Raw genomic sequence first — 25,941 nt, 5'->3', positions numbered from 1 at the left:
ATGCCAGAGAGCAAGCAGCTCGACCGATACATAGCCTTGAGGGGCAACTCTCCGATAAAGCTTCGCAGACTGTAGTCATCATGAGTACCATGGCACACGAATCGAGCAACGAGAGTCGCCCCCACGTACCAACACCACCCAGCGTTCCTGCTACGCCTCTCTTGGATAGCGATGAGAATCACTTGAGCTATCTCAGCAGTACAACACCTCTCCTCACCGATCCTTGGAACCACACTAACATGATCACAGAGTTAATCACCTCCACGTATCGCCCGGCGCTAGAGCCACTGCTCCTAATGGGCAGATACGAAAGCAGAGGAGAGGGCGTTGAGAAGTTCCGCGCGTGCGTCATTGGCTGGAACACTAAATCCGTTACCCCAGAAAGAAAGTTCCTCATTGCGCCTCAGGAAGGACTGGGTCGTCAGTCTGCACTGTTGGCCGTCATCAGGTTGGTGGAGAGTGCAGCGCATAAGAGAATGGCGGATCTGGAGGCCAAGGAGGCGTGTGACCTCTGAAGTAGCTGGAAATCCATGCCAGAGTCTGTATGATCAGGATAAGATTGATGGCGGCTTTCATAGCTTAGCTTTCCCGTCCAGCAACGGTATACCGACAGCCTCTTCCAGCTCTTTCACAGCATCCTTCGTCTTGCCCAGATTCACCTTGATTGTCCTTAGTCCCGTCTTCTTCGCAAACTTCAGATTTATGCCGATGTCGTCCAAGAAGAGAGTGTCACCTTCCGTGACGCTTCCCATGCCCTTCTTCCTCGCGATCCTATCCATCTCCCGTACCGCCAGCTTGTATGCCTCTGGATCCGGTTTCCTGACACCAACCGCCGCCGAGCCGAGGAAGATGTCAAAGCACGTCGTGATATCTGTGGAGTCGTTCGCGTAAGGGTTCGGCGCCGGTGCGTGGATGAGCTCTTTGGTGAAGAGCTTGCCTTCGTCGTCGAGAATGCCCGTGGGAAAGGTAACGTTGTTGCTGAACGCGCCCAGGACAAACTTTCCGCTTTCTCCCAGCTTACGCAGCGCAGGATACATGTACGGGTCTGGTGCTCGGCTGATCTTCATCATACGCCAGAATAGCTTTTTCGCGTCGATGTCCGGTACCTGCGGCTTCCCACCCTCGATTGCTTGTCCACCACCGACGCTCTCTTGCTGCGCAAGCTTCTGGAGATATTGTGACCATACCTCCGGCCGCATAAGTTGCTTCTTAAAAGCCGCGAACCAATCGTCATTGAGTTCAACTTCGCCGCGTTCGATGAGCTGCCAGGCGCCGGTGTCGTGAGGGCCTTTCTGGATCGCGAAGTTTATGTAGCCATTCGGAATCTTATTCTCGATTTCGTAATCGAGGATGGCTTGGAAAGGGCTTATGACCTGCAATGAGACACGTTAGCTAACGTGGTCCTGTCGCGCATAGTGATGGATGGCTGGGCGGTGTCAAGAAGGCACGTACGACAACTCCGCCGATGTCGAACAAAATGGCTTTCGGTGGCTTCGAGGAGGTCATGATGTATAGATGTTGATAGAGATGGCAAGCATCGCTATGAGGCTATCATGGTGGTTTGTAGCGCGTCATCATGGTCGGCAGTCGAGGAGTCGTGAAGCCTCAAGGAACCTCGGCAATGGATAAGCTCTATCGGTCAACGGCGCTAGCCCCCGCAAACACTTCAACCTCACAGGCATGCATCGCTCATCAATGAGGTCAACTTTCACTAATCTTGCTATTTCTAATGATTCAGGGTATCCTAGACTGATTTCTTTGTCTTCGGCGCGTAGGCGGAACTTGGGCTTGGGATGAAGGCTCTTTGGGTGGAAGCTTCACGACAATCTTGTCGCTCATCCCCATCCTCGCATCCTGAAACTCGGAGGTCGATCCGGTCCTCGTCCAAAAAACATCATGCTCGACCTCCATACTCATTCTGGACACTAACGGATGTGGTATTGCACTCACCTGTCGCGTGTCATTTCGCGGGAGCCGGACCCTGGGATATTTCCGATCCGTTAGGCCCGGTCCACTGTGCAGCCTGGAACGAGAAAAGTCGCCAATAGACTCACAATGCTGAACATCGCTCCTAATTTTTCCCGTCTTCTTGAAACCTTTTATGTCTTCTATCCGGTTTTGGCGCTGTATGCGCTCGTAGTGTTGATAGCGGAGGCGTTCTAGTTCAATCCGGGCTTGTGTTGTTTCGTATAGGTAATGCTGTTCGTCACCTACAGCGAGGATATGGATAAGCATGTGCTCGAGGTCAGAAGACGGTATCAAGCCTCTAGCATTGAAGTAGCCAATGTTCACGACCAGCTGGTCCATAATCTTATGCCTACCGATGAGTGCAGGGACCAAAGCCTCGACATCAGCGAGGGTCATCGGATGGCGTGAGATGTGTTGTAGGAGAGGACGCTGGCCCTTGACAGGCAAGTTCCTGACCATTTGCTCCACACGAGTTGGGAGTGGGGGTAGCGTGTATTCTTTGACGCCACCTCTCAACCCCACCGCATCCCCTGCGCCTTGGTGGGATGTATCATCTAAGTTATATGTGTCAGGAGCTGGGGAAGGGGCAATGGGAGACACTGGAAATACTAGATCAGTCCGACTTTGCGACCCGCCACAGCCGCTCAGGCTCAGAGATGCCACTCGGGTCTCGAGCGTTGACACGAGCATGAGATTGGTTGAGCAGAGGTGAGAAGGGATGGTGCAGCTAGAGCGCTGATCTTGATAAACCTTTAAGTAGTGAGGTGTTCCTATGTCCCATACTGAGGGACTCCGCCTAGGCATATGTGGAACGGAGTGAACAGTGTTTCGCGCGGTGTGTTGGCATATTGCAGCATACCCAGCGGGAAGTGAATCTGTTCTGCGTACCTTGTGAGTCTATCAGTACAATCCTATGATAGAAGAAGTCACAACGTGTTGCGCAATAGAGCCCTCTTCACGCTCCCGTAACGCACGATGTGAGACTGTAACGGAGTAAGTAAACAATGTCGCGTAGAAAGGGGATGTGTTGAAATCAGTGAACAAGATATGCGAGGTAAAGGCTAGAAAGGCATTATGCATACTGTACGTGTATCGCTAGATGGCTGGAAGCCCGCAAAGTGAATCGTATGCATGTTTTGCCGAACGTCTTCAAAAGCAAACACGACTCACTGTAGTCGCATATATAAACCTTGCTTGGGGAAGGCTATGGCGTGAGACGCGATGGCAAAAGTCCTGCTCACACAACTGCTGGAAGCTTTATGGTTCTCAAAACAAAACTGAGCAGTTGCGTACCGAAGTTCTGTTGCTTCAGGACTAATACCCGCATATGGCGGACGAGTACCATGACGTATTGATCTGGCCTGCGGGTAACATTGTGCTTCACTCGTTGCTACTCCGAGAACTAGTCTCATGCGTTCCAGGTCAGCTCGTAGCCGAAGACAGTCCGGCGAAGAAGTTCATCCTAAGTTCGGTCAGTGATGTCTACAAGTATAGCGATCCGCAAGACTCACACCAGGATCTTCCTCGAACATGACCTTATCCATGACCTTCTCGAACGTCTTAGCGACGGTAAAGCCCGCTTCCTTGGCCACATCGAAGAAAGCCAAGTCCTTCTCGTACAACCACGGGCGGTATGGCGTAAAGAAGACGTAGGCTCGGGAGTTCGGCGATTTCTTGAGGGTCAGCTGGACAGTCTTGATGAGTTTGGCATGTTCCGAGTGGTTGAAAAGAAGGTCGGCCAAAATGAGGACATCAAAACCCGAACCATCAGCCAGGTATTTCGTCAAGTTACTGGTAGGCGCACCCCAGAGATACCCCTGTACACACATTAGTGATGTTTGCCAAGGTTGAGCACAGTCACAAACCTCCGCCACAATCTTGGGTGGCTTAGGCAGTAGTTCGCAATGGTCGACATTGTATTGCAGGTTTTCGACCAACTCAGCATCGGGATAGTCCGTGACGACCGTTTGAGCGGCACCGTTGAGAGCACAGACAAGGCTTGGAAGACCTGCTCCGGCGCCAAGCTCGAGAACCGTCCGGTTTTCTACCAGCTCTTTTGCGTTCTCCTCCAGATATTCAGATATAGTGCGTCCTGCATTCCATAGAAAGTGCCCCTGAATACGTCAGTGAACGTGCCAGGCGCATCTCAAGTACGTCAGAAGTCAGTGAGTGTATTGAAGCACTTCCAAAATTCTACGGGCCTTCTGGAAGTCTTCTAGAAGGACGGAAGCCAATAGTGGCTGCATTGACAAGTTCCATACACTGCTTCGGCATGTCGGTGATCAAGTGCATGACTTACCCACAAAGGGTTGTGACCAACCAAACGAACAGTGAGCTCTTTGCCGGAAAGCAGCTGATGAGACGCGAATGTGGCCTGCTTTTCTGGTTCATAGAAGTCGGTAGGCTCTTGGAACAGGTTCAAGCCCTCCTCGTCGGCTTCTGAGGACATGATGAAAGGAAAGTTGTGACGAAACAATGGTCTTGGCGACGATTGTATTTTGGGTGTTCGAAGAGCGGAGCCACAAGTGGCACGTGCCTAGATCACCAGCCACCACCATTCCTATCTCAGCTGCGTTCCAGACAGACGCAATCTTCGAAACAGCGGATCGCCGTCATCAACGGGGTCTGAAGGCTGACCAGGCAGGATGCGCTGCAAACGGCCGCAGGGTCTGCCGCTCGCTCGTTGGCTGTGGCAGCGAGCGTTGCACCAGCCCGATAGCGTGGGACGTGATCCAGGTGGCTTCGAGCGACGCCTCATGTATACCACGGCCTACCAATCGCGCCCACACCGATTGAATTATCGCGGTACTCATCTGAGCGCGCCAGGGTCCGCTCGGCGCCAGATTCCCCACGCTCCAGTGATATACCCGGCGGCCGCAGCATCGTTTCCACAGTTCTTCTGACCATGATCTGAGCAGGCACAGGTGCTGCTCTCCGTAGGTCACGTTTCCATAACTCTCGTCTTGCACGTACTTTATCCCAACACTTCCTCTACCTACTTTACCGCTGAGACATCGCCTGGCATCTATTTCTCCATCATCGCACCTTCTGCTTGTGCCGCCCTGAAGCGACTAAGACCGCTTAGTAAGAAACTTGCTCAACGCTAAGGCACTAAGCCTAATCCAACCCTCCGCCAAACGTCGCATCCATTCAATTCACGACAAACCTTCGAGCGCCGACCAGCAGATCCCACGCCTTGACAACTGGAGACCCGAGTCATTCATCCGTCTAGTGGGGAGAGGTGACGGCGGTGTTCTTTCTGCGGTTTTGAACTGGTATCTCACGTCCCCACCAACGCTGGGCCCTGTCAAGGCAATATTTCTCCAGACCGCATCCTGGGAGGAATCCAGTACAACCGGCGCCCTGATTCCGCCGGCTCTCAACTGAGGACCCTGCCGCTGTTGCCGTGTGCATTTCCGACGTGCGCCCGCCTGCATACGATCCACCATTCATCCGTTCCGCACTCAAGATCGCTACTGCATCAACCAACGCCTGTGCTTATACAGTATTATCACCGACACTGTGGGAAGCCGGTGGCAGCGCTCAGGGTTATCAACGCTCCAGGCGCTCGGAGCTGGACCCTTCACAGATCACTTAGCCAAGCCCAGTACCGAGTCTACCTTCTCTTTCGGATAGTTACATCGCACCACATTGAAGCCTGTCGGCCACTTTCCTATCCAACGAGAGTCGTACGTTTAGCCTAGACTCTTGCCACTGCACTGTCTTCCGTGCCGTACGCCACCTCACCCCTCCGCAAGACTTTCACGTGCGCGGTGTACAGTAAGCTTGGACAAAAGCTGTTTCCATCAGCAGTCTTACTTCGTCCCCGATACACGGCGCATTTTGTGGTAACCTGCCGCGGATTGAGCAAGTTATTTCGACCTCATATCAGCCCCGCATCATGTGGGCCGAAGTCAATGGAGAGCGCAAGAAGGTCGCCTGGTAGGTACTCCCGCTTATTCGTCTTGCTCCTCATTCTGCATTGTCCTACCCTCTTGTCTTCGCTATTTGTTACGCACATACAGCAGGTACCCGAGAAATTCTTTAGCGACTGCGGCTTGCATCGCATTGCGCAGGCTGCTCATTCGCTGTGCACTTTAACTGACTTTCAACAGCGGTCCGTGCATCCGCGGCCATCGCTCGTCGAAATGCGACCACAGAGATCGGGTGCTTGTCGAGGTTCGAAAGCCGGGTCGGCCTTTGAGTAGCTGTCCACATCCGACTGGCTCATGCAGTTGCGAACGTGTCGTTATCAACTACACAATTCCCAAAGCGTCTGAATGTGCTTGCCCTTCGGAACGAGCTGCACCCACAGCCACCGTTGCAGGAAACAGTCGAATCCAAAAAGGCAGGCGTAAGTCTGCAGCTGTTACCCCGTACAACCTCGAGAAGGCCATCCAGGCTGGCTTTGACGCCAAGACTGATGCCTCTTCCATCACGTATACGCCCTCGGAGACAAGTGGCAGCAACGCAGCGTCACTTCCTTCGAGTGCAAGCTCAACCCCACGTTTACTCCCAGCGCAAAACGAGCCCGTCTCAAGTTGCTGCAAGCCAAAGCCGGTTCTGTCGCCAGTTCAAGAAGGAGGTTGTTGTGGTAGCAAAGCCAAGCCAGCACCAGCGCCAGCACAAGGAGGCTGCTGTGGCAGCAAAGCCAAAGCAAAACCAGCTCCAGAGCCGCCAGCACAGAAGAAGTCTTGCTGTTCAACGAAGCAGGAAGATGCACCCGTCAACGATCAGTCACACGCTTATCAACATATGGGACATCAATTCCAATTTCCAGCTCAAGCGGTGATCCCACAGTACCAGAACTTCCATGCGCAAATACCATCGCCTGCACCGAACCCCTTCGGTCTCGGCACTCCAATCTATAACCATGCAGCGGCAGCCTATCATCGCCAAAACTCCGTATCGATGAGCCCGTCAACGAACCCTCCCATGTCACCGTCTGTTGCAAGTCCTCACATCGGTCAACACGTCCCCGAACACAACTGCCACTGCGGAGAGTCATGTAGCTGTTTTGGATGCGCAGCACATCCTAATAACGCTACGATGATGGAATATGTTAGGATCATGGCACACTTCCAGTACAACGGCGGCTTCGGAGGGATGCCTCCACCACTCTACGACATGCCTACCTACCCTCATCAATCTGGCTACGGAGCGGAAGCCGGTCACAACCTGAACTTCGGCCCAATGCAACAAAGCTTGGCAACACCCACACCAACGCAGATGAGCTTCCAACAGAGTATGGATATGGCGACCATGCCCCAGGTACCAATGGTGTTGCCCAGGGACTGGCCACAGCAGCTGAATCCCGTGCCAAGCCAGCCGCAAGCCCAGTTCTCGACCAGCCTTGGTTACACACCGTCCATGTCAGCGCCAAGCGACACGTTGCAAAAGTCCGTAGACACTATAGGTTCACCCGCAGCCAGCAGCCCAAGCGATATCAAAGACGAAGACACCGTAACGCTTTCGCCGTCATCCTACTTCTGGAACGAGATGACCCTACCAAGCTGTTCAGACGCGTCTGGTACCTGTCAATGTGGAGATGGCTGCGCATGCGTCGGCTGTCTTACACACGGCGGTCATACCGGTGAACCTCTGGAGGACCCAACACCGACGACGACTGCAGAGCATGGCTCTTTTCTCGGTTTCGACCCGAGTCTGGCGCTTAACATGAATGACCCGACCGACTTCCTCAGCTTCAATCCGGACCCCAGTTGAGGCAGTTGGTCATCTGAGGGTTTTACGATAGAGTGACGTCGCTCTCGAAGCGATTGCTGCTCGTTATAAGGACCTTTCGATTATATCATATTGCGCCGCAGCGACGCGCACTTGCGCGGAAATTTCGACACGGTTTTCGACACGATCAGCATCATCAGCATGTATGCATCAAGGAGCACTAGGGATAGCAACCGTAGGAACGCAGACTGTGTGGCCCGCTATGCGCTAGCACATTGATAAGCAAGCCGCACGCACACCATTCATTGCATCTTCGCGCATCCTCACCCACCTTCTCTTACATGTTCACCGCTGTCAACAGTGTGACAGGTGGACCGTTTACCATAGCATCGTCATGGGAGGGAGAAATTGTGTTTTAGCAGCATCACAAGAGTTGGCAGTTCGGCTCACGGAGGATTGCACTTTGCATTGTTTTTTGTTGTTTCACCGATTGGTGTACTGAGACGATACCCCGGCATCGGGCTGATGGAGACTTCGTTGCCGTACGATAGCATAGTGAATCGATGTTTACGCTTTATGAGTTACTGCCTGAATATTGTTTGATTCGCGTGTGTCACTTCTCTTGCAATCGTGTAGAGTATCAACGTCGGACATTGAAGTCAACAGGCCATTGGCTTTAACGAACGAGGTGCCCTTCTCAACCTAGAGGTCCAAGAAGACTACGCATCACGACCAGCACGTGGATCACCGCCCATAAAGATCCCGACATTATTGCTAACAGAAGAGAAAATGTGTACATATCCGAAGAAAGGTAATTGGTAATCCGTTCAAGAAATCCGAAACCTCCTCCAAAAGCTCCGTCGAGATCGTTGCCGCAGTCCGCCGGGCCTTCGACATTGTGAAAGTATTGACCAGGAATACATGAGCCTGCTGAAATAGGCTGACGTGGAAGTGGGAAATAGTGAGAACAGTGTCGTGAGAGCCGAAGATCTAGTAGAGACAGACCAAGGAAAGTGACAAGACAGTGGGGTACATGCGTTTGACGCTGCACTAAGGCCGGGTGTGCTAGCCATCCGATAGTACAACAGTGAGATCGCCATGCATAATAGCAGCCTGTTTAAGTTAGCGATTGCCTGGCTTTGCGGAAGGACAGTAGAGCGACATACAGTGCAGCCGCGATCGGGGTCTTCCCAGCACTTGTCAGCCTGACACCACTGGTTTGTGGCGCTCTTGTACCGGCAAGGAGACACAACGCCATCGCCAATGAAGGTGATGTCGTAGTCAAGTCGCTCCTTCTTGCATAGCTCGTTTTGTTTCAGGCTGGAGAAACCTTCCTGCATTGGACCGTCATCGAAAGATGTTCCAAAGACCGCTGGCGCCCAATTTCCCTTGCCTCCCATCTCTGTACCCCACGTACAAGCCTCGTCTTCAGGCACGCCCTGCTTGTTGACGTAGTACTGAGCTGAAGTTTTCTTGCCTTGCCAAAAGAAGTACTTCTGTTGATCGGGATTTGCTAGGAAACCGGTCTCACCAGGACCGACGGTAACTGGAAAAGTCATGGACTCGGTACCTGCCACGTGTGAGCAAGTGCGTTGGGAGCGTGGGTGTATACCATACCGGGATAGTCTGTGCGACAGAAAGAGACAGACTTTGAGAGTTTGTTCTGCACTTTCACGCCCATGTGTTTTGAGCCCTGAACGCAAAGGGTATTCGCAATCTTGCCGTCGGCCATCTCCAGAAATCCATCTTCGTTGCAGTACAGGCCGCCAACACTCTGGCCCGTCCTACCTTGAATCGAGGGGAACGAAGCCTTGAGGTAAGGGTTCGGGCAGCCATAGGAACAGAAGCTACCAGACGTGCAGCAGGTACCATCCGAACATGAACCTTTCGGAACGGTTGTGATGTCATCGAACCCATCCCCTCCGGAATACTGGGGATCTTGGATACCGGACCAGCCTCCCAGTCCCTCATGGGCGATAGGCAAGGCGCCATATCCGTGAGGGAACTCCGTGCAACGTATTTTGCCGTTCGGGAATTCTTTATCGCACTCGGCACAGTGACCATCCTTGTCGACCATATCTATCCAGGGACGCGGAGTGCCGGACTGCTGAACAGGTGTCGTATCTTGGGAGGGACTCGGTGTAGGGTCGCTTGGGGGCATTTCGGGAGTTGGCGCGGGCTTCTGAGGTTCGGGCGCAACAGACTCGGACTGTTCGGCAGCCTTCTTAGGAGTGGGTTCTGGTGTCGGATCGGCGGCTGGAACTTGATGCTTGGAAGCTGGAGGCAGAGTAGGCAATACGACGGGACTACTAGTCGATGTCGAAAGGACACCATCATTGCCCCACTTCAGAGTGCCGTTAGCGATACCCTCACGGACCTCTTCCTCTGTGATTGAATGGTCATCGAGCCAGTATACGATATGAGTCTCGGTCGCTGCAGGCGCGAAGATGGTACCGCGCTTGATCGGATCGTGAGCATGAGCGTGGCGGTGCATGTGGTGCGGCTTAGCTGCAGTGATTACAGCAAGCGCTGTGGCGGTAACTATGTGCCCAATCTTCATGGTAGGCTAGAGCTTGCAACACTTTTGTGGAAGTCGCTAATAACTTCTTCGGACGTTAGCCAATGCGGCAGTAAGTAGTGTGACGCAGAGCGACTGACCGTTTCTTCCCTTTAATCAGTTACTTCCTCCAAGTTCTTGACAGAACGATCGGTGTCGCGGTACTGCTTTCGATTTTGTCGGCTTTTCTGTTGTTGTGAAGTACGCGGGGAAGTAGCAGAGAAGGATACTGGCAGTGCCTAAGGAGCGAAATGGAGATGAAACTCCGGGTGAAGACACGAAAGAATGACCGGTGAGGCGTGAAGGCGACTGAGTCGGTTCTGACTTATAGGTAACGAGCGTAGTGGGAAGACACAAGAGCGAAGGTGAGGTGAGTATTGTTTGTATCGTGGTGCCAAGACAGGGTCTCACTAGCGTGGCTGCTCCGTTTGGCCAAGAAGGAGCAATGAGTTAGGTATGCGCCTACTGCGTTCTGGAGCTCTTCGGCAAATAGACGAGGATCGATCGCTGAAACGGGAAAGAGTGTGTGGTATGGTGAAGAGAGTGCTTACACCGCTTAGATATCCTAGCTGTGGAGGAGAGCGTTGAAAAGAGTGAATGTGAATATGGCAATCGATTCAATAGCGTAAACGGCGGAGACGACAATCAAAAGATAGATTACCATTCTCAAAGGAGGCTCGCTCATATGACCTTTCGGGCTAGTGAACGAGCTGCGTGGCATAGGTAGCTGGGTATTATCTGAGCAGGCTATCAGTCTGTACCACATACGTACGTGTACCGAAGGGACAAGAGTGCGCCTTCGCTGCCAATTTGCCATGCGTCCAGACGTAAAGTACGCCGAGAGCAAATGGGAGATACGTGGTGTCTCCAGTGCTAAAGCGCTGATTGACTGAGAAGCACCGGGTTCCTGAGGGCATGTTGATCTGCGCATGGCATTGGTACATGCTCAGAGTGGTAGTTCCTGTCAATATGCAGTGCGACATCGAAGTTTTGGTTAGACTTGGAAGAGCCGGACGCGCCCGCAATCTGCGAGAAGACACGAGTGACGCGGAGAAGAAGCTGAACGTGCGTCGAAGCCGAGAGATAGTCAAATGGTCGGACTGTACTAAGAATGGCTCAAGCCAGTTCTGACAGTAGTGCGGTGCTCCGTCTTAATAGGCGCTGGCTTGCCCTGGGGTCTTGGTATGCGCGGTGACGTTACCCCGATGTTACTGTCGCATAGAATGTATACAGAATACGTATATCATCACGGTAATTTGCGCAATTTGGCCGTGCAATGGGAGACTTCGAGAATCACTGTGTGTGAACAAGGTGAAAGCCCAATGTCTGCGTGTCGGCGCATACGTAACCTGCTTTGTCTTCTCTTTCGACAGAATTCAGCAGTTGGTCACTATCGGTGAGTGTCAGTACTCTAGGTTCATAGGACGACTCAGCAGCCATGTTGTAAGCGACGTAGCAGCGCGCTGGTCACCCGAAGCTCGTGTTCTATGCAGCCCTGTTGTCGTGTGTTACGGGTTTTGGCGCAGCGGGCCACATCAGGTATAATATGATCATGGGACCCTCTAGTAGAACGCGAGACTCATGCGACGAGACGTGATGGTGAGGTTGATGGGGGAAAGATGAAGGAAGCGACGTGACGAGATGAAAAGGCTTTGCGCTAATAATCAGGGCCCACATGTTCGTCCCGAGATGCAGGGGCTCGTAGTGCCACAGCGTGACCGACATGTTTTGTGACTGCGACAACTGCACAAGTTACAGATGCACACACAGATTTGGTAAGAATAATGCCTTCAGGTATGTACAGATACTTTAGCGATACTCCATGCAGGTAGCTCTTCTCCAACACTCCTACGCTGTAGACAACGAACTAATCAATCAGAAGAAGCTCATCTCGCGAACTGCTGCTAGACAAGTGATCTAGACTTGCTGAACATAGTTGGCTGGTACACTGCGTACTACGCCGTCTTTCTCGACATCTGCCCAGCCGTCACCAGCCTCCATGTTGATGAGAACAAAGCGATCTCCTTCTGACATGGAATGCTCTGCGTCGCTTTGCGCAGTGTAGTCATACAATGCTTCGACGTACTTCAACTTCTTCGCGCCACGCTTCGGCGCAACGGCGGGTCCCTTCTTCTTACCGGGAGCGGCAGCCGCGGCAAAGTTGGTGGTCGATGCCGACGATGCAGAGTACGTAGAGTCAGGTCTTGCTGATGAGAATGTAGAAGCAGTGGTAGGTGGTGTCGCCACCGTCATCTCGACATACGCTGCTGGAACAAGACCCTCTTTGAAGCCAGCACGGACTTTCATCCATCCAGAACCATCTGTGGCAGAATATTAGCAAAGTGACGAAAGAGACCTGAAATATGAGAAGCGTCAACTACATACCATCGGGTTCAACAATGGTAACATCCGTACCATCTGCAACAGTCAATTCGCCCTCTCCATTCTCTTGATAGGCGTAAAGCATTCTACCCTTCGCTTCTGCAGACTTGGGTGTGGGCGGAGGTATGTCCTCGTCGTTCTTGACGTATTGCGTAGGTGGTGGAGCAACTAGCCGGTTTTTCCTAGCACCCGGTACGGTCGGCGCCTTCTTCTCTGGTGGTGGTGGAGTTTCCTCGGCAGTAGGCGACATGCCTCCAGATATTGACCGATGCGCAGTAGCCGAATAGCCAGAGCTGAGGGTGTTCATGGAGTTTACTGTGTCGCTTCTCCCCAGTGGGGGTAGATTCGTACTGGAACTCGTCGCGGCGCCATTCGTCGCTGTCACTGCGTGCGCGGCTTTCTGCCTTTCTTCTTTCAACTTTTTCTTCTCCACCTTGGACTGCTCGCCGGGACAGTCGGCGGGAACCTTCATCTCGCACTTGCTATGGCACGTATAGCCACAGTCTTGACAGTCGTACCCCTTCGCGGACAGTCCCCATATTCGATCTCCGCATAGATCGCAATTCGTAGGTATCTTGAATGTCTGCGACTTGAAGTTGTGGTTTCTTGCGCCAATGCTCAAGTCACCGACAACTGAAGTGATGGTCGAAACCTCCACCTCGGCACTGACTTTTTGTCTCTCAACCTCATGCATTTGTTCCTGTATAGCGAAGACAGCGCGAACGATGTCCACTTCATCTCTCTTGTCCTTTCCGTCCCTTATGTTCTGGCGCACGGTTTTGGCGTTCTCAACTTCTTTACGTTTCTTCTCGAGCTCGCGTCGGTACTCCCCCAATGACGTCTTCGATTTCGTGAGAACGTTGCGCAAAAATACCGTCGCGGAATCGTCGACCGCGATACTACTGTCGTCTAGCCAAACCGGGCTGGGCTCGAATTGGAAGTCACCAGGCTCCTGGAATGAGCCAGCGTTGTGCCGTACGAACATCATCGAGTCGAGAAGAGGGTTGTTTCGCGGGATCTCGGCAGAGAGGTGCTTCAGATACTCGGTACTTCGCGTAAGTGTTTGGGTTTCGATCTGAGCGGCGAGTGACCATATCGAATTCAGCTTGTTAACCCGTGTTTCCGAAAGATCCTGGAGGCTCTGTGACTGTTAGCCATGCGTCACTGATGTTGCGGCTTGACTTACGTCTAGTAGCTCAGGGACGTATTCGTGATAGTACATCTCCTTTTGCTTGTTGGTTACGTTGATGCTGATGAGATAGGTGTTCTGCTGTGGTCAGTGTATGACATGTGAGATTTGGCATGCTACGTACCTTGACGTTGCGCATCTCGACCTGCTGCTGTTCGAAAGCATTCCGCGCCTTGGCTTTTCCGTGGTCAAATGCGCCGTCCGCCTTCTTGCGCCGGCTCTCAACCTCCTGGCAGACGCTGTCGTATTTGCCCTTTTGTTTGCGCAGCTCGCCATACTGGTTGTCGCGCTCCTTCTCTAGCTTAGCAGCATAGTCTCCGTGCAGCTTGCGCAGCTCCTCGGTGCGGGTACCAAGGACCTTAAGGGGGTCAGCGAGCTGGGTGATGAGAGCGCCAGCGAATTGTTCGTGTTCGGAGGCGCGGGATTCGAGGGTGCTTAATTGAACACCCCATGTGGTCATAGAAGCGCTATGTGGATGTGTCAGTAACGCCCAAACCTCATGCGACGGCCGTCATACCTCTCGAGCGAGCCTGGAGTAACGGTAGGCGTGTCACCAACACTGAGGCTGCTCTGCTTCTTTGCCTTCTTTTCGTAGTACTTCTTCGCAAGTGCGCTGAGTTTTGCCGAGTATTCCTTCTCGATAGCGCTTCGTTCTCGGTAGAACTGTTGGATGTCATCCAGCCAGGAGATGCCGCCGGAGACCTGCAGTCGCGTGTCAGTAACCCGAAGCGCAAGGCACGTAGCTGGCGGCGCATATGTCTGTTCTCGCCCGGAAGTGTATGAGAGTGTGTATGACGTACCCAAGCGTTGACTGTCTTGAAGCCATCCTGTGATCACCCGTCAGCGCATGCTCGGAGGTGCTGCTCCAACTCCGCATACCTTCAGTTCGGCGCCAAACTGGGGCGCAATGTCGACCTCCATGATTGCTGAGATGTGAATGGGTCGTGCACGTGGAGAGAGGGGACTAGGGCCCCAGACATAGAGGGTGAAGGAGTGCTGGGGCGAGGGCGGGAAGGGATACGCGGAGTACACCAGGCGTCTTGGTTACCGGCAGCCCAATTAGTGGGGCAGGAGGAATGGCAACGAGGCGGTGCGTGCCGAGGAGGGAAACCCGGGATCTGTGACGCTAGATCTTGGTAATCTTCTGCTCGTATTGTATTATGTGGTGTGGTGAATAGTGGTACCCGCCGACTACAATGGCATGCAGGAACAGGGCTATTGAGCGCTTTCACTCGGTCGCGCCTGCACACATGCTCGGGGCCTGTTCATGCGGCCTGCGCGCTAAAGCTGCCTAGCGTCTCAGCCCCGCCAAAGTCGACAACTGGAGCTCTCACAATTTCCAACGCGTCCCTTGTACCTGCAACAACACAGCTACCTCACACTTTGCGCCAAACCACCTTGAGCGAGCAACGACTTTGTATCCATAGCAATCCGCTCCGCTCAGCAAACTCCCGCGACTATCACCACGGTCGCACCTTCCTCACCTCACCGCCCGCAACGCGACCCGCACTCGCCCACCATGTCGGCGGCAGAAGAAACCCCCATCAAGCAGGAGCCGACCGAGGAGACTCCCGCGCAGGAATCCCAAGAAGCTCCGGAGTCTTCTCTCGAAAAAGCTCAGACCGATGGTAGCGGTCCACCTGGAAACGGCTCTGCTCTGGCTGAGCCTAAGTTCGCAGTCGAGGTCAAGCTCGCCGACCTGCAGGCAGACCCCAACAACCCGCTGTACTCCGTCAAGTCGTTTGAGGAGCTTAATCTGTAAGTGGACTGCGCTCACCCACCGGGCTAGCTAACAATGTCAGCTCCGAGGAACTCCTCAAGGGCATTCGCAGCATGAACTTTACCCAGCCATCCAAAGTTCAAGAGAAGGCCTTGCCTCTGCTTCTGATGAACCCGCCCACCAACATGATCGCGCAGTCACAATCCGGAACTGGTAAGACTGCCGCCTTCTCGCTCAACATACTGTCTCGCGTCGACCTTTCGAACCCCGAGCCGCAAGCGCTGGCACTCGCGCCTAGCCGAGAACTCGCCCGTCAGATTCTTGGTGTCATTACACACATGGGTCAGTTCATGGACGGCCTCAAGACGATGGCTGCCATTCCCGACCCGTCGCGAAGGGGACAACAGTTCAACGCACAGATTCTCGTCGGCACACCGGGAACTGTTCAGGACATGCTGAGGCGGCGTCTTATCAACCCAAAGAACATCAAGATTCTGGTTCTGGACGAGGCCGACAACATGTTGGATCAGCAGGGCATGGGCGAGCAATGCACTCGCGTCAAGTCACTTCTGAACAAGGACATCCAGACAGTCCTCTTCTCCGCTACCTTCCCACCCACGGTCATTGCATACGCCAAGCGCTTCGCACCCAACGCGAATACAATTACTCTAGCGCACGAGGAGTTGACCATCGAGGGTATTAAGCAGCTGTACATTGATATCGATAAGGACAATGACAAGTACGCGACATTGCTCAAGTTCTACGGTCTGATGACACAAGCCTCGTCCATCATCTTCGTCAGGACCAGAAGGACTGCTGAGGAGCTCGAGAAGCGCATGGTTGCGGAAGGCCACAAGGTTGCGCAACTCAGTGGTGCCCTGGAAGGACCTGAGCGTGATCGCATCATCGACCAGTTCCGCTCCGGAGAGGCCAAGGTTCTCATCACGACCAACGTTCTCGCCCGTGGTATCGATGTGCAGTCAGTCACTATGGTTATCAACTACGTAAGTTATAATTCAAAAGAATATCTACAAGGTGTACTAACTGTTCTACTAGGACGTCCCGACCATGGCAAACGGAGTGGACGCAGACCCCGAGACATACCTCCACCGCATTGGTCGTACCGGTCGTTTTGGACGTGTCGGTGTCGCCCTTACTTTCGTACACGATAAGAACAGCTGGACACAGCTGAACTACATTGCGAGCTACTTCAAGACGGACCTAGTTCCCATCGACACATCGGACTGGGACGCGGTCGAAGAACTGATCCAGGGTGTCATCAAGTCGTCGCGAGCGGGCAAGACAACGGAGGAGATGAAAGGCTAGGGCGTAAATCAAGGACTATGTGTGGGGGAACAAAGCTTTTGAGCAATAGCGAACACATGACAGGGGCAACGCAGCCGTTGACCTCTATGAAGAGATAAAAGAACCACGTACGATGGAAATGAATCAAAGATACCCAAGCTTAGCAAAGTAAACCAAGTCTTCTCTTTTCAAGTCTCAAACGCCCCCGGCGCCGTAACCACTATGATGATGAGTGAACTCGCTATTAGCGCGCCCGCTATGGCGCTGACAATGATGATGCTGCCTCTCGACGCCGGGAACTTGCCCCGTATAACGTAATGTTGCGCCTCAAAGTACCGATGAAACCCTATCAAAAGCATGAGAATAGCAATGCCGATGAACGTCGCGCCCAGCGGTTTCCCCAAATGCCGCAGTTTCGCTTGTGGAGAGGTCGTAGAAGATGAATCCGGCGAGTTCGCTATCGAAGTGTTTAATCGGAAGAGTTGCGTTATCGCTATGCCGATCGAAGCAAAGGAGAGGGATGTACGGAGCCAGGCTAGGAACGTTCGTTCTATGTATCATGTCAGTATCGTCATGCCCATCTTCCTCCATTCACATCCACAGGAGGCAGTCGGGAGGAACGGATTATTCTTACCAAGCGCCAAATGATCCCTAGCAACACTCCCCTTATTATCCAACTCGACACTCCCGTATTTCTCCCAAAACGCGCTCCACCACCCTTTCTCGCGCTGTTCCACCGCTGCCGCTTCTCGCTCTGCACTCCGCGTGCGGTGGTCTACACTCGCATGGCCGTTTAGTCGGCGCTGGTCAACGGCGGGTTGCAACGTCCCTGCCGTGCCTTCTTGTGGCGCACCCGAATCCGTGGCGGAGGGCCCTTGCGGTATGGAGGACGCGCCGTTGGGGTCTTGAGACGGGTTCGCGGGTTTAGTCGTTGTGGTGGACGTGGAGGTGGAGTGGTCGCGTGCGCGGATATCGGGAGAGATGGAGTTGTAGTCTTTGGTATGGGATTGCGAACTCGTTACTATAGGTGAGGTTTCCGAGGCGCCGCTGTGGGTTCGTGGTGGGAGGGCGTCGCGTTCGGAGGTGCGTTTACGGGGGCCGGCGATTTCGGCCATGGTTTCCTCTTCTTTCTCGATTCGTGCGGGTTACGAGACTGGTCGGTGGGGATTGTGTGAAATTTCCGGTCGTCCCGTACAGGTTCAGTCGTGGGAATGGTCGTCGCTGGGTCGAGGGAATGCCTTCCGAAGTGTCATCCCGCACCGAGGTGGATCGGGCGAGGTACCGGAGCTCTGGCACGCGACGATCCGTTCCCCGCGGGGTTCAGTGTCGCATGCGTCTGTCGATGCATGCTGCCACAATATTCAGATGCTTGTAGAGTCTCTTGATTAGGCATGTTAGATCTAAAGATGGGCGTAGCGTGATTGCGCCTGGTCGTCACGCAAGACCCGCATCTGCCACTGGCCTATTGGAACGAAGCGTGCTCCGCAGCCCACATGGTCGAGACTAATTGCTTGGAAACATCTTGGATATATGGGTACTAATTCATGCCGCAATGCTCATCAATCAGTAATTTCGAGATGATGCAGTAGGAACTTTCGTAATCCAATTCAAAGATGATGCTGGTATATCTCTTGCCAGCAAGCCTTCTATACCCCTAATGCATGACTATTTTCGTACATGCAATGCTCATGATATCAACAATGTGGCAGTCGGAAACCCCCTCTCAAACGCCGCCCAAGACCGCCAAACGAAGCAGTCTGCAAATAGATTGTACATTGCCTCGGATCTTCTTACTCGTTGTAGTGGTACACCTAAGACTAATGTTAGCAAGCAATGTCTGTGTGACAGGACGGAAAATGACTTACAAGGTAGTTTGGCAGTCCGAAACTTTCCCAGTTCAGTCGGTTCGCCATCTTGGCAAATCCTTCCGTCTCAATGAGGTTGTAAAAGGCAAACGGTGGGAACATGGCGCCGTCTCGGTGTACCTCCGCCTTGACGAGCAAAGTAGCGCCGCCGACTCCGTCGAGCTTGATCTTTGCCTTGGGGTCCGCCGATGTGTCGTGCATCTTAGCCATAAGGCTACGGTATGTAGCCATCTCGGCGTACCCTTCGAGCAGAATGTCGTCCTTGCCCATCTTAGCAGCAAGGTCCTTGGCTGTAGGGCTGTCGATCCAGTTGTTGAAGTCGTATTCCCGGATGTCCATGCTCTTCTTATCTTCATTGTAGTATCTTTGGAAGCAGTTGGGGACGATGATGGGCACGTCGTAGTCGGCCAGATCCTGGATCAGAGTGGGTGGTGTCTCGACGATGTCTGCGTCCATCCATAGGACCCACGAGGTTGTGGGACCTAGCGTTGTGAACAGGAGCGAATTGCGCGCCTTGGCCATGGCTGCACGTCGTGCCTTCTGATTCTCCATCTTGTGACGCTCGGCTTCGGTTTGCGACTGGAGGGGGGACTCGGTGTCCTGGCGGAGGATGGTAATGGCGGAGAAGCGATTCTTCTTGGATCCAGTTTGCGTCTTGGTGACTTGCGCCTGTAGCGCTGCGTATGCGGCATTGCCCTCCTTTGTCTTTGGTATTATGAAGCCCAGGGAGATGAGGTTGTGTGGGTAGTTGAGCTTGAGCAGGTTGTCCCAGTATTCTTGGTAGAACTTGGCCAATGGGGTGAGGATCAGGACCGTCTCCTCGTTTTCGATTGGCGTGCGCGTGTTGGTCACGTTGTTCATATAGTAATGTACGACGGGCGGCGCGGCCTGTGGAGCATTCGCCTTGGACTTGCGGAACGGTAGCGAGGGTGGCGAGAGGGGGTTCGAGGCTACCTCACCCCCTCCTTTTCTGGTAATGGACGGCACATCGGTACCAGAGAAGAAGAAGACGAAGAAGCCGATGCAGAGGATGCCCGCAAGGATTATGGTAATGGGATTCGAGCGACGGAACGAGCGTGACATGGTGGGTGGACGATTAGGAAGGAAGGCGAACCGCGGCTGCCAAATGGGAGGGGTCTATGAAGGGCGCATCAGAAGCAGAGGCAGGCGGTGGTGATGGTGCGGGCGTGGGTCGGCGCAAGGAGGTGTGTGCGAGACGTGGCCTGGCCGGCGCTCCAAAAAGTGTCAAGGGCGTGTGCAGGCGCCCGAGTGGATGGCAAGCGTCCGGAGGGCTTCCAGGGAGTATAGACGCGTCGGTTGACAGGCTCAATGCTCGGGCTGGCAGGTGACAGGAGTGCTTGCCATGCTGCCACGCCCGTTGTCGCGAGATGCGGCTCTGCTTACGTACGCATCTTGTCTCCAGGCCCTGCAGGCATCGCGGGTAGTGCGATCTGCTAGCTGCGGATGGTGCGTCATGACCACCTGCATCTGCATCTTCAACACCACGTCCATGCTTCACTATGGTCAATTGAGCTTCGACAAATGCCTCTACTGGTTGCGCGACAATGGCCACTCTTGAGGCGCGCCGCTGCCGCCGCTCGCCCTCTGCGCTGTCCCTCAGTCATACCGAATAGACGCGCAAACTTCGATCAATTCAAAGCATATCACGCGCCCGTTCGTCGGCACTGCGGCATAATTGTACCACCGTCTGTGGAATCCCATGTAAGGAAATTGCTCCAAACCACTGCCATTATCTAATAACGTCTCCAGCCACACGATCTTGTTCAGCACATCGCTCCTCCACCACTGGACGTCGCCCGCCAAAGGACCTTCTGTGTCTTCTTCGTCACGCCTTCGTATGCGCACTATTTGCTGGACGATGATGCTTTCCTCCGTAACGCTCTTCTGCGCGCTTACGAAAATGCGGCAGACACACCGGACCTCCACATAGATGCACTGTGTGCTGTCGTAGACAAACTCCCCGTCAGCAGGGTTGGGGAGAAGAACCCTACTCAGCCGCCTCTTGCTGGCGCCGGGTTCGAAGGAATATCCTACGCGATTCTCCCGTCCGATGTTTCTGTACCGTCCCACGAACTATCACCATTGGACAAGAGCGCTATCGATTTCATATTTGCCGAACACAATGTCAAGGACACCGTCTATCGTGACACTTTGCGGTTGCCTCTTGCAAATACTGTCTTCCAGACAGGCTTGCCATCCACGATGATCCTATCGACTTGGACCCTGGATGCGAATCGTCAAATGACCCCTGTATCCAAGACCAACGTTTCTCATCATGGAATCCGCTTAGTCAAGGAACAGAAAGACTCAACTCCCGTTCTCCACGTTCCGTTAATTCCACTCACAATGCCCCGCACAGTCAACGGCTGCATGGGCAACATCATCCGCAGGGTTATCGGGCCTGGTGGTAAATCTCTGCAGGCCTCGTCGGAACTTGAAAATGTTGTTCCCAGATTCTTCAAATCGCGAGGACAGCCTGCGCAAGCGACTGTAGCTTGGGCATTAGTGATACCCGATGAGCTGAGGGCCATCATTGCCGCTCGAACAGATGAAATCCTCTCTGGCTTGCCAACAGACAATCAAAGTCCGGTCTCCGAGCATACAAATGCATGGGAGCGTCTATGGCGCAGTGATCCCCCTCTCTATAACACGCTGGTGTCGCAAGCACTTACTGAAGGAGCACGTCTCCATCGAGTCTTGAGTGGTGGAGGCGGATGGGGAAAGAAAGCTGGCTTATTATCGTTGGATCCTGCAGCGGCCAGTCCAGCTGCAGACTCACCAAAGGATAACGATTTCCTCAGCATGATCAGTGATCCCCAAAACTTCGAGTCAACTCTTACGCCCGTGGTGCGAGACGGTGACTCGATACAGTTCTTCATCTCTCCCAAATCAGATCTCGAACAGTTGGCTCAAAAGTCCGGTCACAGAGGGACGATCAGATGGGCTGCATTTGGGAAAAAGATTTATTGGGGCTGGGAGGTGGGCACAATTCCTAGCACTGTGGACTCGATCCCCGGGGATTTGTCGCAAGACAGTCAGACCAAAGGAGACAAGATATTGTGTCTTCCTGGCTTTGGTGCACTGAGTGAAGGAGCGATGACGCTTACACAGCACTCTCGGGTAGATGAAAGCATGCTCCACAGCGTCACTACTACGGTCGATGTTCCCTTTTCTCGTTTTCGGACGATGGGTAAGAATGGAGCAACGCTTGATGACAAGAACGAAGACGAGGACGTAGGTGAGCCTGATGTGGACTCGACCTTCCCATGAATGTGTTCTGATAGCCCAGGTAGTCAAAACATGACCCAAATACACCGAAATCTGTGCCATCCATTCATACGCAGGTGCCGACTCACAATCTGTCAACTCTGAAAGTAGCCAGCACGTCTCCATCTCAGCAAGAAGAGCAACCGCGGACCCCTCCAAGACTAACAGTAGCGGAACTGGTTCGCAAGCTCAAGATAGAAGGCCAATCTACTTCCGGCCGGCTCCGTGTTCGGACAGCGAACGCAATATTGCGCAGATTCGAGAAGCTCTTCGATAAACAGAAGAGGAAGCATACAGCTGTCATGTCAGGAATTCGACAGCGGCACTGTCTGTTGCTGGCTGTGAGGTTCAGGACGCTTATGGTTGATGCAGCGGATCTGATGGAACAGGCTGATTTCGTTTTGGACGACATCAATCGCAAGCTTGTGAGAAGGATTCCAGCTAAGGAGAGAGAGAAGCCAAAGGAAGAGAGGCTAGAGAGGAACGCAGAGAAGAGGGAGAAGAAGAAAGCGCAAAAGGCTGAAAGAGCGGCACAGAAAGAAAATCGTGCCAGAAAGAAAGACAAGACGACCGCGGTATCACCTACAGCGACAGGAGCGCCAATCCGCAAGTTCACCTCCTACGGAATGTCCACAGCGGTCGAGATCAACGAGAAACTCAAACCTGCGGTCTCTGAAGTCTCCCGCCTGACTGAAGAGGCCAGAGCCATCATGGCTACCATTCAACACACCAAACCACACATCCGCAGAATGCCTGTCTCAAAGCTAGCAACAGCGCAAGCCTTCAATCAAACTCTAGGATACGCCGTTCGAGACATCCTCCGTCTGACTGAGGAAGCACGCACTATCATGAATACAATCCAGCAACGCAAACAACAACACAAACGACAACGTACACAGCAAACGCAATGGCGACACCTGCGCCGATGGGGCCGCGACACTACAATCGTATCTTTGAAGCCCGACACCTCACCCAAAGTCCTCTTGGACATGGCATACAAAGCGCGCCGGACATCGATATCCATGATGCGAGCCTTCAAAAAGCGTGTCAGGAGTATCAAAGCTCTCATCCGGCAGCGTAAACGTGACCTACGCAAATGGATCAACGCTAAGCCAGGCATCGTGCAAACCCAGCGGCGCAGGCGCATCCGACGCGTCAGTCCGTCTGTCCATGTTGTACGCTACCCATCTGGACGCCGGACAGTGCGGAATCAGACTGTCCCTGCGTTGCAGGTAGGTAAACGGTTTGCGAGGTTTAGGACTGTGATGCAACGGCAGCCGGGGTTCAGGACCGTGACGCAGCAACGGCAGTCGGTAATGGAAGAGAGGAAACAGAAGAGAGATGAACTTGCGGCTACGGTGGCGTCGTGGCTTGGTGGCGGTGGGAGTGCTGGTCATGACAAGAGCGGACTCGGATCGTTATTTGCTACGGCGGAGAACGATGAAGAAAGGGACGGGAGGGGTGGGCGGCGGAGGCGGAGGTGAAAGGGTAGTGTGTAGCGCCGAGGAAGAGTATAGATGTAGTTACAAGACGATGTATATACGACTTTAAGATACAGAAGATTAGGACAATATCGATGCTCGAGAGATATATTCCATGTCTGCATACCCCATTCTTATCTTTGTGCACCACATGCAAACGATACTTCTCCAGCTCATCTCATCTCATGTCTATTGTTTTTGTTAGCGCTGGAGATGTATAAATACCAGCTTTCCCTCTGCCCCGTCGTCTTTCTCATACCAAACCTTCCTTCTTTTTCTCTCAAAAAGATATTACTATTCTCGACATGTCTTCAAAAATCGCTGTATCTACAGATCATGATTGATGCTGGCTGTCGAAAACAAAACCTAATTAAACACGTCTCATGTCCTCCCTTCTTCCGAAGCTTCCAAAATTCAGATCCAAGCACGGGATGCGTTTCTCGGGTCCAAAGATGAAAACGATTTGTACATGTCTTTCCGCTGGGCTTCTCAAATCTGCACATAAAGAATTTATGGTTGAGCAGCCAGAAAAACACGAAAAACACGAAAAACACTTCAGACAACTTTATGATGGTCGTCCGTCGAGCTTTCCTCTCTGCTCAGACCTCTTCCATACACAATCATGCCTTCCTCTGCTTCTTGAACAAAAGACTGCTACAAAATGTTTGTATGTCTTCCAAAAAGCACTGGTTTCGCTTCAATGACCAGTCCTAGCTGTCCACAAAAAAACGCTCAGGCCGTCCCCATGGGTTTCCGCTCTTCCGATTTCCAAACCAACTTAAAGATCCGCTATGCTTTCTCCGGGTCGAAAGCTGGTATCGTCGTTCTCGTCTCCGGTATTTGCGAATATTCGCACACATTTTACATGGTTGCGCAGCCACAAACAGAGCGGCCAGAATCGATGGCTATCTTGTGTTATGCTTCCTTCCTGCTCAAGCTTCTCTATCATACCAACATTTCGTCCTCTTCTTTCCAAAAAGAAGAAGTTGGATACATTATGTCTTCCAAAAAGCACAAGAATTTGCGTTATGATCAGTGCTAGTTGTCCAAAAATAAACACGACGTTCTCATGTGTTTGTGCGCTTCCGGTCTTCAAACATATACGTTGCTCCATCATGGTTTGTCGAGCCAAGATCTGCTATTGATACAACCTTATCAGTCTTTCTGCTGGACTATCTGAAATTTCACCGCTACCGTTCCATGGCTGCGCAGTCAAAAAAGACAGCCTCATGATCGATGGCGGTTCTCTGCCGCGCCTCGCCTTGTTCAATAAAATCCGACCCTTATACGCTTCTATATGTGCATCTCGGGCTTTTTTGCCCCACTAAAACAAGCTTCAAAGCATTCGATGTCTGCCTCTCCGGCCTTTACGACACTTGGGCATTTCTTCAAAAGTCCAGTTCACTATGCGCATGGAGTTCCGAAATCGGTACAAACTCATGCGTATGAGTTCAGAGTCGAGAGCGTCGAGGCATATGATCATCAAAACCGACTTGTCAAAAGTGTCAGACAAGAGGCCCATGGTGTCTGTGTCTCCTGTACGATGCTACATACACGTCTTCCGACCTGTCCTCCTCGTGGGGTATAAAAATATACTGGACGCCTTCCCAGTCCTTCTCCTTCTATTATATCTACTCCGGCTTTTTCCTAAAACTTCGTCGCGTTAATTTTATGAAACCAAAATCGTCAAACCAGCACGAGCATGTCTGGTGCGCTGGGTGCTCCGACACGCCAACAATTAGCACTTTGTGTCCAAAACATGTTTCAAAATCTTCATGACCCAAAGTCGTTGGCGTAACGACTTACTTCGTTTCGAGGAATTGCGCAGACTCAAAGCTGTCATCACGAAAGTCATGTCTGGCTGGAGGACTAAAAGACATCTTCTACTTCCTCTCCGACCTTCTTCTCTTCACAACACTCAAAACATTTGTTTTCCAAAGGCTACAGAACATCCATTGATGTGTTTGTCGAGCCAAGGAAAAAAATGAGTGACAACATGCCCATGGTCTCCTCCGAGTCTAAAAAAGAAGTGGGCAATGTAATGTCTTCCGCCTTGTCCTCACACAAAATCGACAAACACCAATCGATGGCTTCCGCGAGTCTTATCCACTCAAAGACACACCAAAGACCGAACACAACGCTAGCCGCGAGGTCGTATAAAAGGCTCTTCTACCCAGCGTTGATAACCTACCCTCCAACTTCTCCGGGGATATTTCCAAGATATCCAAAAACCGATACTATCATGACATGAACGAAAGCGAGAAGTGAAGGAATCATGTGCATTTTGCGCGACTTCCAAAGCTACTCAAAACAGTTGTCGACTCCTGAGATGTGTGGACGAAGTCTGCTTTCAAAAACCAAAGACGGCATCACGATGGTTCTTTGCCTGCTCTGTCAAAAAACGTTGTTGAGACAATTGAATGTCTGAAAAGCTCGGCTGTGCCAAAATCCACTGAACCATAACGCGATGAGTTCGAGACAAAGAGCAGCTCCAAAACCTTAAA

The 25,941-nt window shown here is 52.6% G+C and overlaps 9 protein-coding genes across 9 annotated transcripts; 4 read left to right on the top strand and 5 right to left on the bottom strand.

Annotated features, from left to right (window-relative positions):
• Nucleotides 1–572: 572 nt before the first annotated feature.
• J4E84_004958 (uncharacterized protein) lies at nt 573–2,364 on the bottom strand (the record flags this gene model as incomplete). The annotated part of the gene is made up of 3 exons (XM_049387558.1): nt 573–1,373; nt 1,453–1,481; nt 2,055–2,364. 3 exons carry the CDS (start codon nt 2,362–2,364, stop codon nt 573–575), a joined length of 1,140 nt encoding a protein of 379 aa, XP_049244536.1.
• Nucleotides 2,365–3,376: 1,012 nt separating this feature from the next.
• J4E84_004957 (uncharacterized protein) lies at nt 3,377–4,417 on the bottom strand (the record flags this gene model as incomplete). Its single annotated transcript, XM_049387557.1, has 4 exons — nt 3,377–3,430; nt 3,480–3,785; nt 3,834–4,082; nt 4,268–4,417. 4 exons carry the CDS (start codon nt 4,415–4,417, stop codon nt 3,377–3,379), a joined length of 759 nt encoding a protein of 252 aa, XP_049244535.1.
• Nucleotides 4,418–7,017: 2,600 nt separating this feature from the next.
• J4E84_004956 (uncharacterized protein) lies at nt 7,018–7,692 on the top strand (the record flags this gene model as incomplete). The annotated part of the gene is made up of 1 exon (XM_049387556.1): nt 7,018–7,692. The coding sequence occupies one exon, from the start codon at nt 7,018–7,020 to the stop codon at nt 7,690–7,692; it is 675 nt and encodes a 224-aa protein (XP_049244534.1).
• Nucleotides 7,693–8,715: 1,023 nt separating this feature from the next.
• On the bottom strand, nt 8,716–10,210 carry J4E84_004955 (uncharacterized protein; the record flags this gene model as incomplete). The annotated part of the gene is made up of 3 exons (XM_049387555.1): nt 8,716–8,763; nt 8,817–9,220; nt 9,268–10,210. 3 exons carry the CDS (start codon nt 10,208–10,210, stop codon nt 8,716–8,718), a joined length of 1,395 nt encoding a protein of 464 aa, XP_049244533.1.
• Nucleotides 10,211–12,124: 1,914 nt separating this feature from the next.
• Nucleotides 12,125–14,699, bottom strand: J4E84_004954 (uncharacterized protein; the record flags this gene model as incomplete). The annotated part of the gene is made up of 7 exons (XM_049387554.1): nt 12,125–12,528; nt 12,593–13,730; nt 13,776–13,856; nt 13,903–14,245; nt 14,296–14,480; nt 14,579–14,605; nt 14,658–14,699. The coding sequence occupies 7 exons, from the start codon at nt 14,697–14,699 to the stop codon at nt 12,125–12,127; spliced, it is 2,220 nt and encodes a 739-aa protein (XP_049244532.1).
• A 598-nt stretch (nt 14,700–15,297) lies between these two features.
• Nucleotides 15,298–16,824, top strand: DBP5 (RNA helicase required for poly(A+) mRNA export; the record flags this gene model as incomplete). Its single annotated transcript, XM_049387553.1, has 3 exons — nt 15,298–15,536; nt 15,581–16,502; nt 16,555–16,824. 3 exons carry the CDS (start codon nt 15,298–15,300, stop codon nt 16,822–16,824), a joined length of 1,431 nt encoding a protein of 476 aa, XP_049244531.1.
• Nucleotides 16,825–18,593: 1,769 nt separating this feature from the next.
• J4E84_004952 (uncharacterized protein) lies at nt 18,594–19,751 on the bottom strand (the record flags this gene model as incomplete). The annotated part of the gene is made up of 2 exons (XM_049387552.1): nt 18,594–18,614; nt 18,669–19,751. 2 exons carry the CDS (start codon nt 19,749–19,751, stop codon nt 18,594–18,596), a joined length of 1,104 nt encoding a protein of 367 aa, XP_049244530.1.
• A 437-nt stretch (nt 19,752–20,188) lies between these two features.
• Nucleotides 20,189–21,959, top strand: J4E84_004951 (uncharacterized protein; the record flags this gene model as incomplete). The annotated part of the gene is made up of 2 exons (XM_049387551.1): nt 20,189–20,191; nt 20,439–21,959. 2 exons carry the CDS (start codon nt 20,189–20,191, stop codon nt 21,957–21,959), a joined length of 1,524 nt encoding a protein of 507 aa, XP_049244529.1.
• Nucleotides 21,960–22,258: 299 nt separating this feature from the next.
• On the top strand, nt 22,259–23,440 carry J4E84_004950 (uncharacterized protein; the record flags this gene model as incomplete). Its single annotated transcript, XM_049387550.1, has 1 exon — nt 22,259–23,440. The coding sequence occupies one exon, from the start codon at nt 22,259–22,261 to the stop codon at nt 23,438–23,440; it is 1,182 nt and encodes a 393-aa protein (XP_049244528.1).
• Between the last annotated feature and the right edge of the window lie 2,501 nt (nt 23,441–25,941).

The sequence above is a fragment of the Alternaria hordeiaustralica genome (genome assembly GCF_023758085.1).
Source record: "Alternaria hordeiaustralica strain BMP 2776 chromosome Unknown scaffold_8, whole genome shotgun sequence".
NCBI lineage: Eukaryota > Fungi > Ascomycota > Dothideomycetes > Pleosporales > Pleosporaceae > Alternaria > Alternaria hordeiaustralica.
This window is presented reverse-complemented; position numbering and strand designations above follow the sequence as displayed.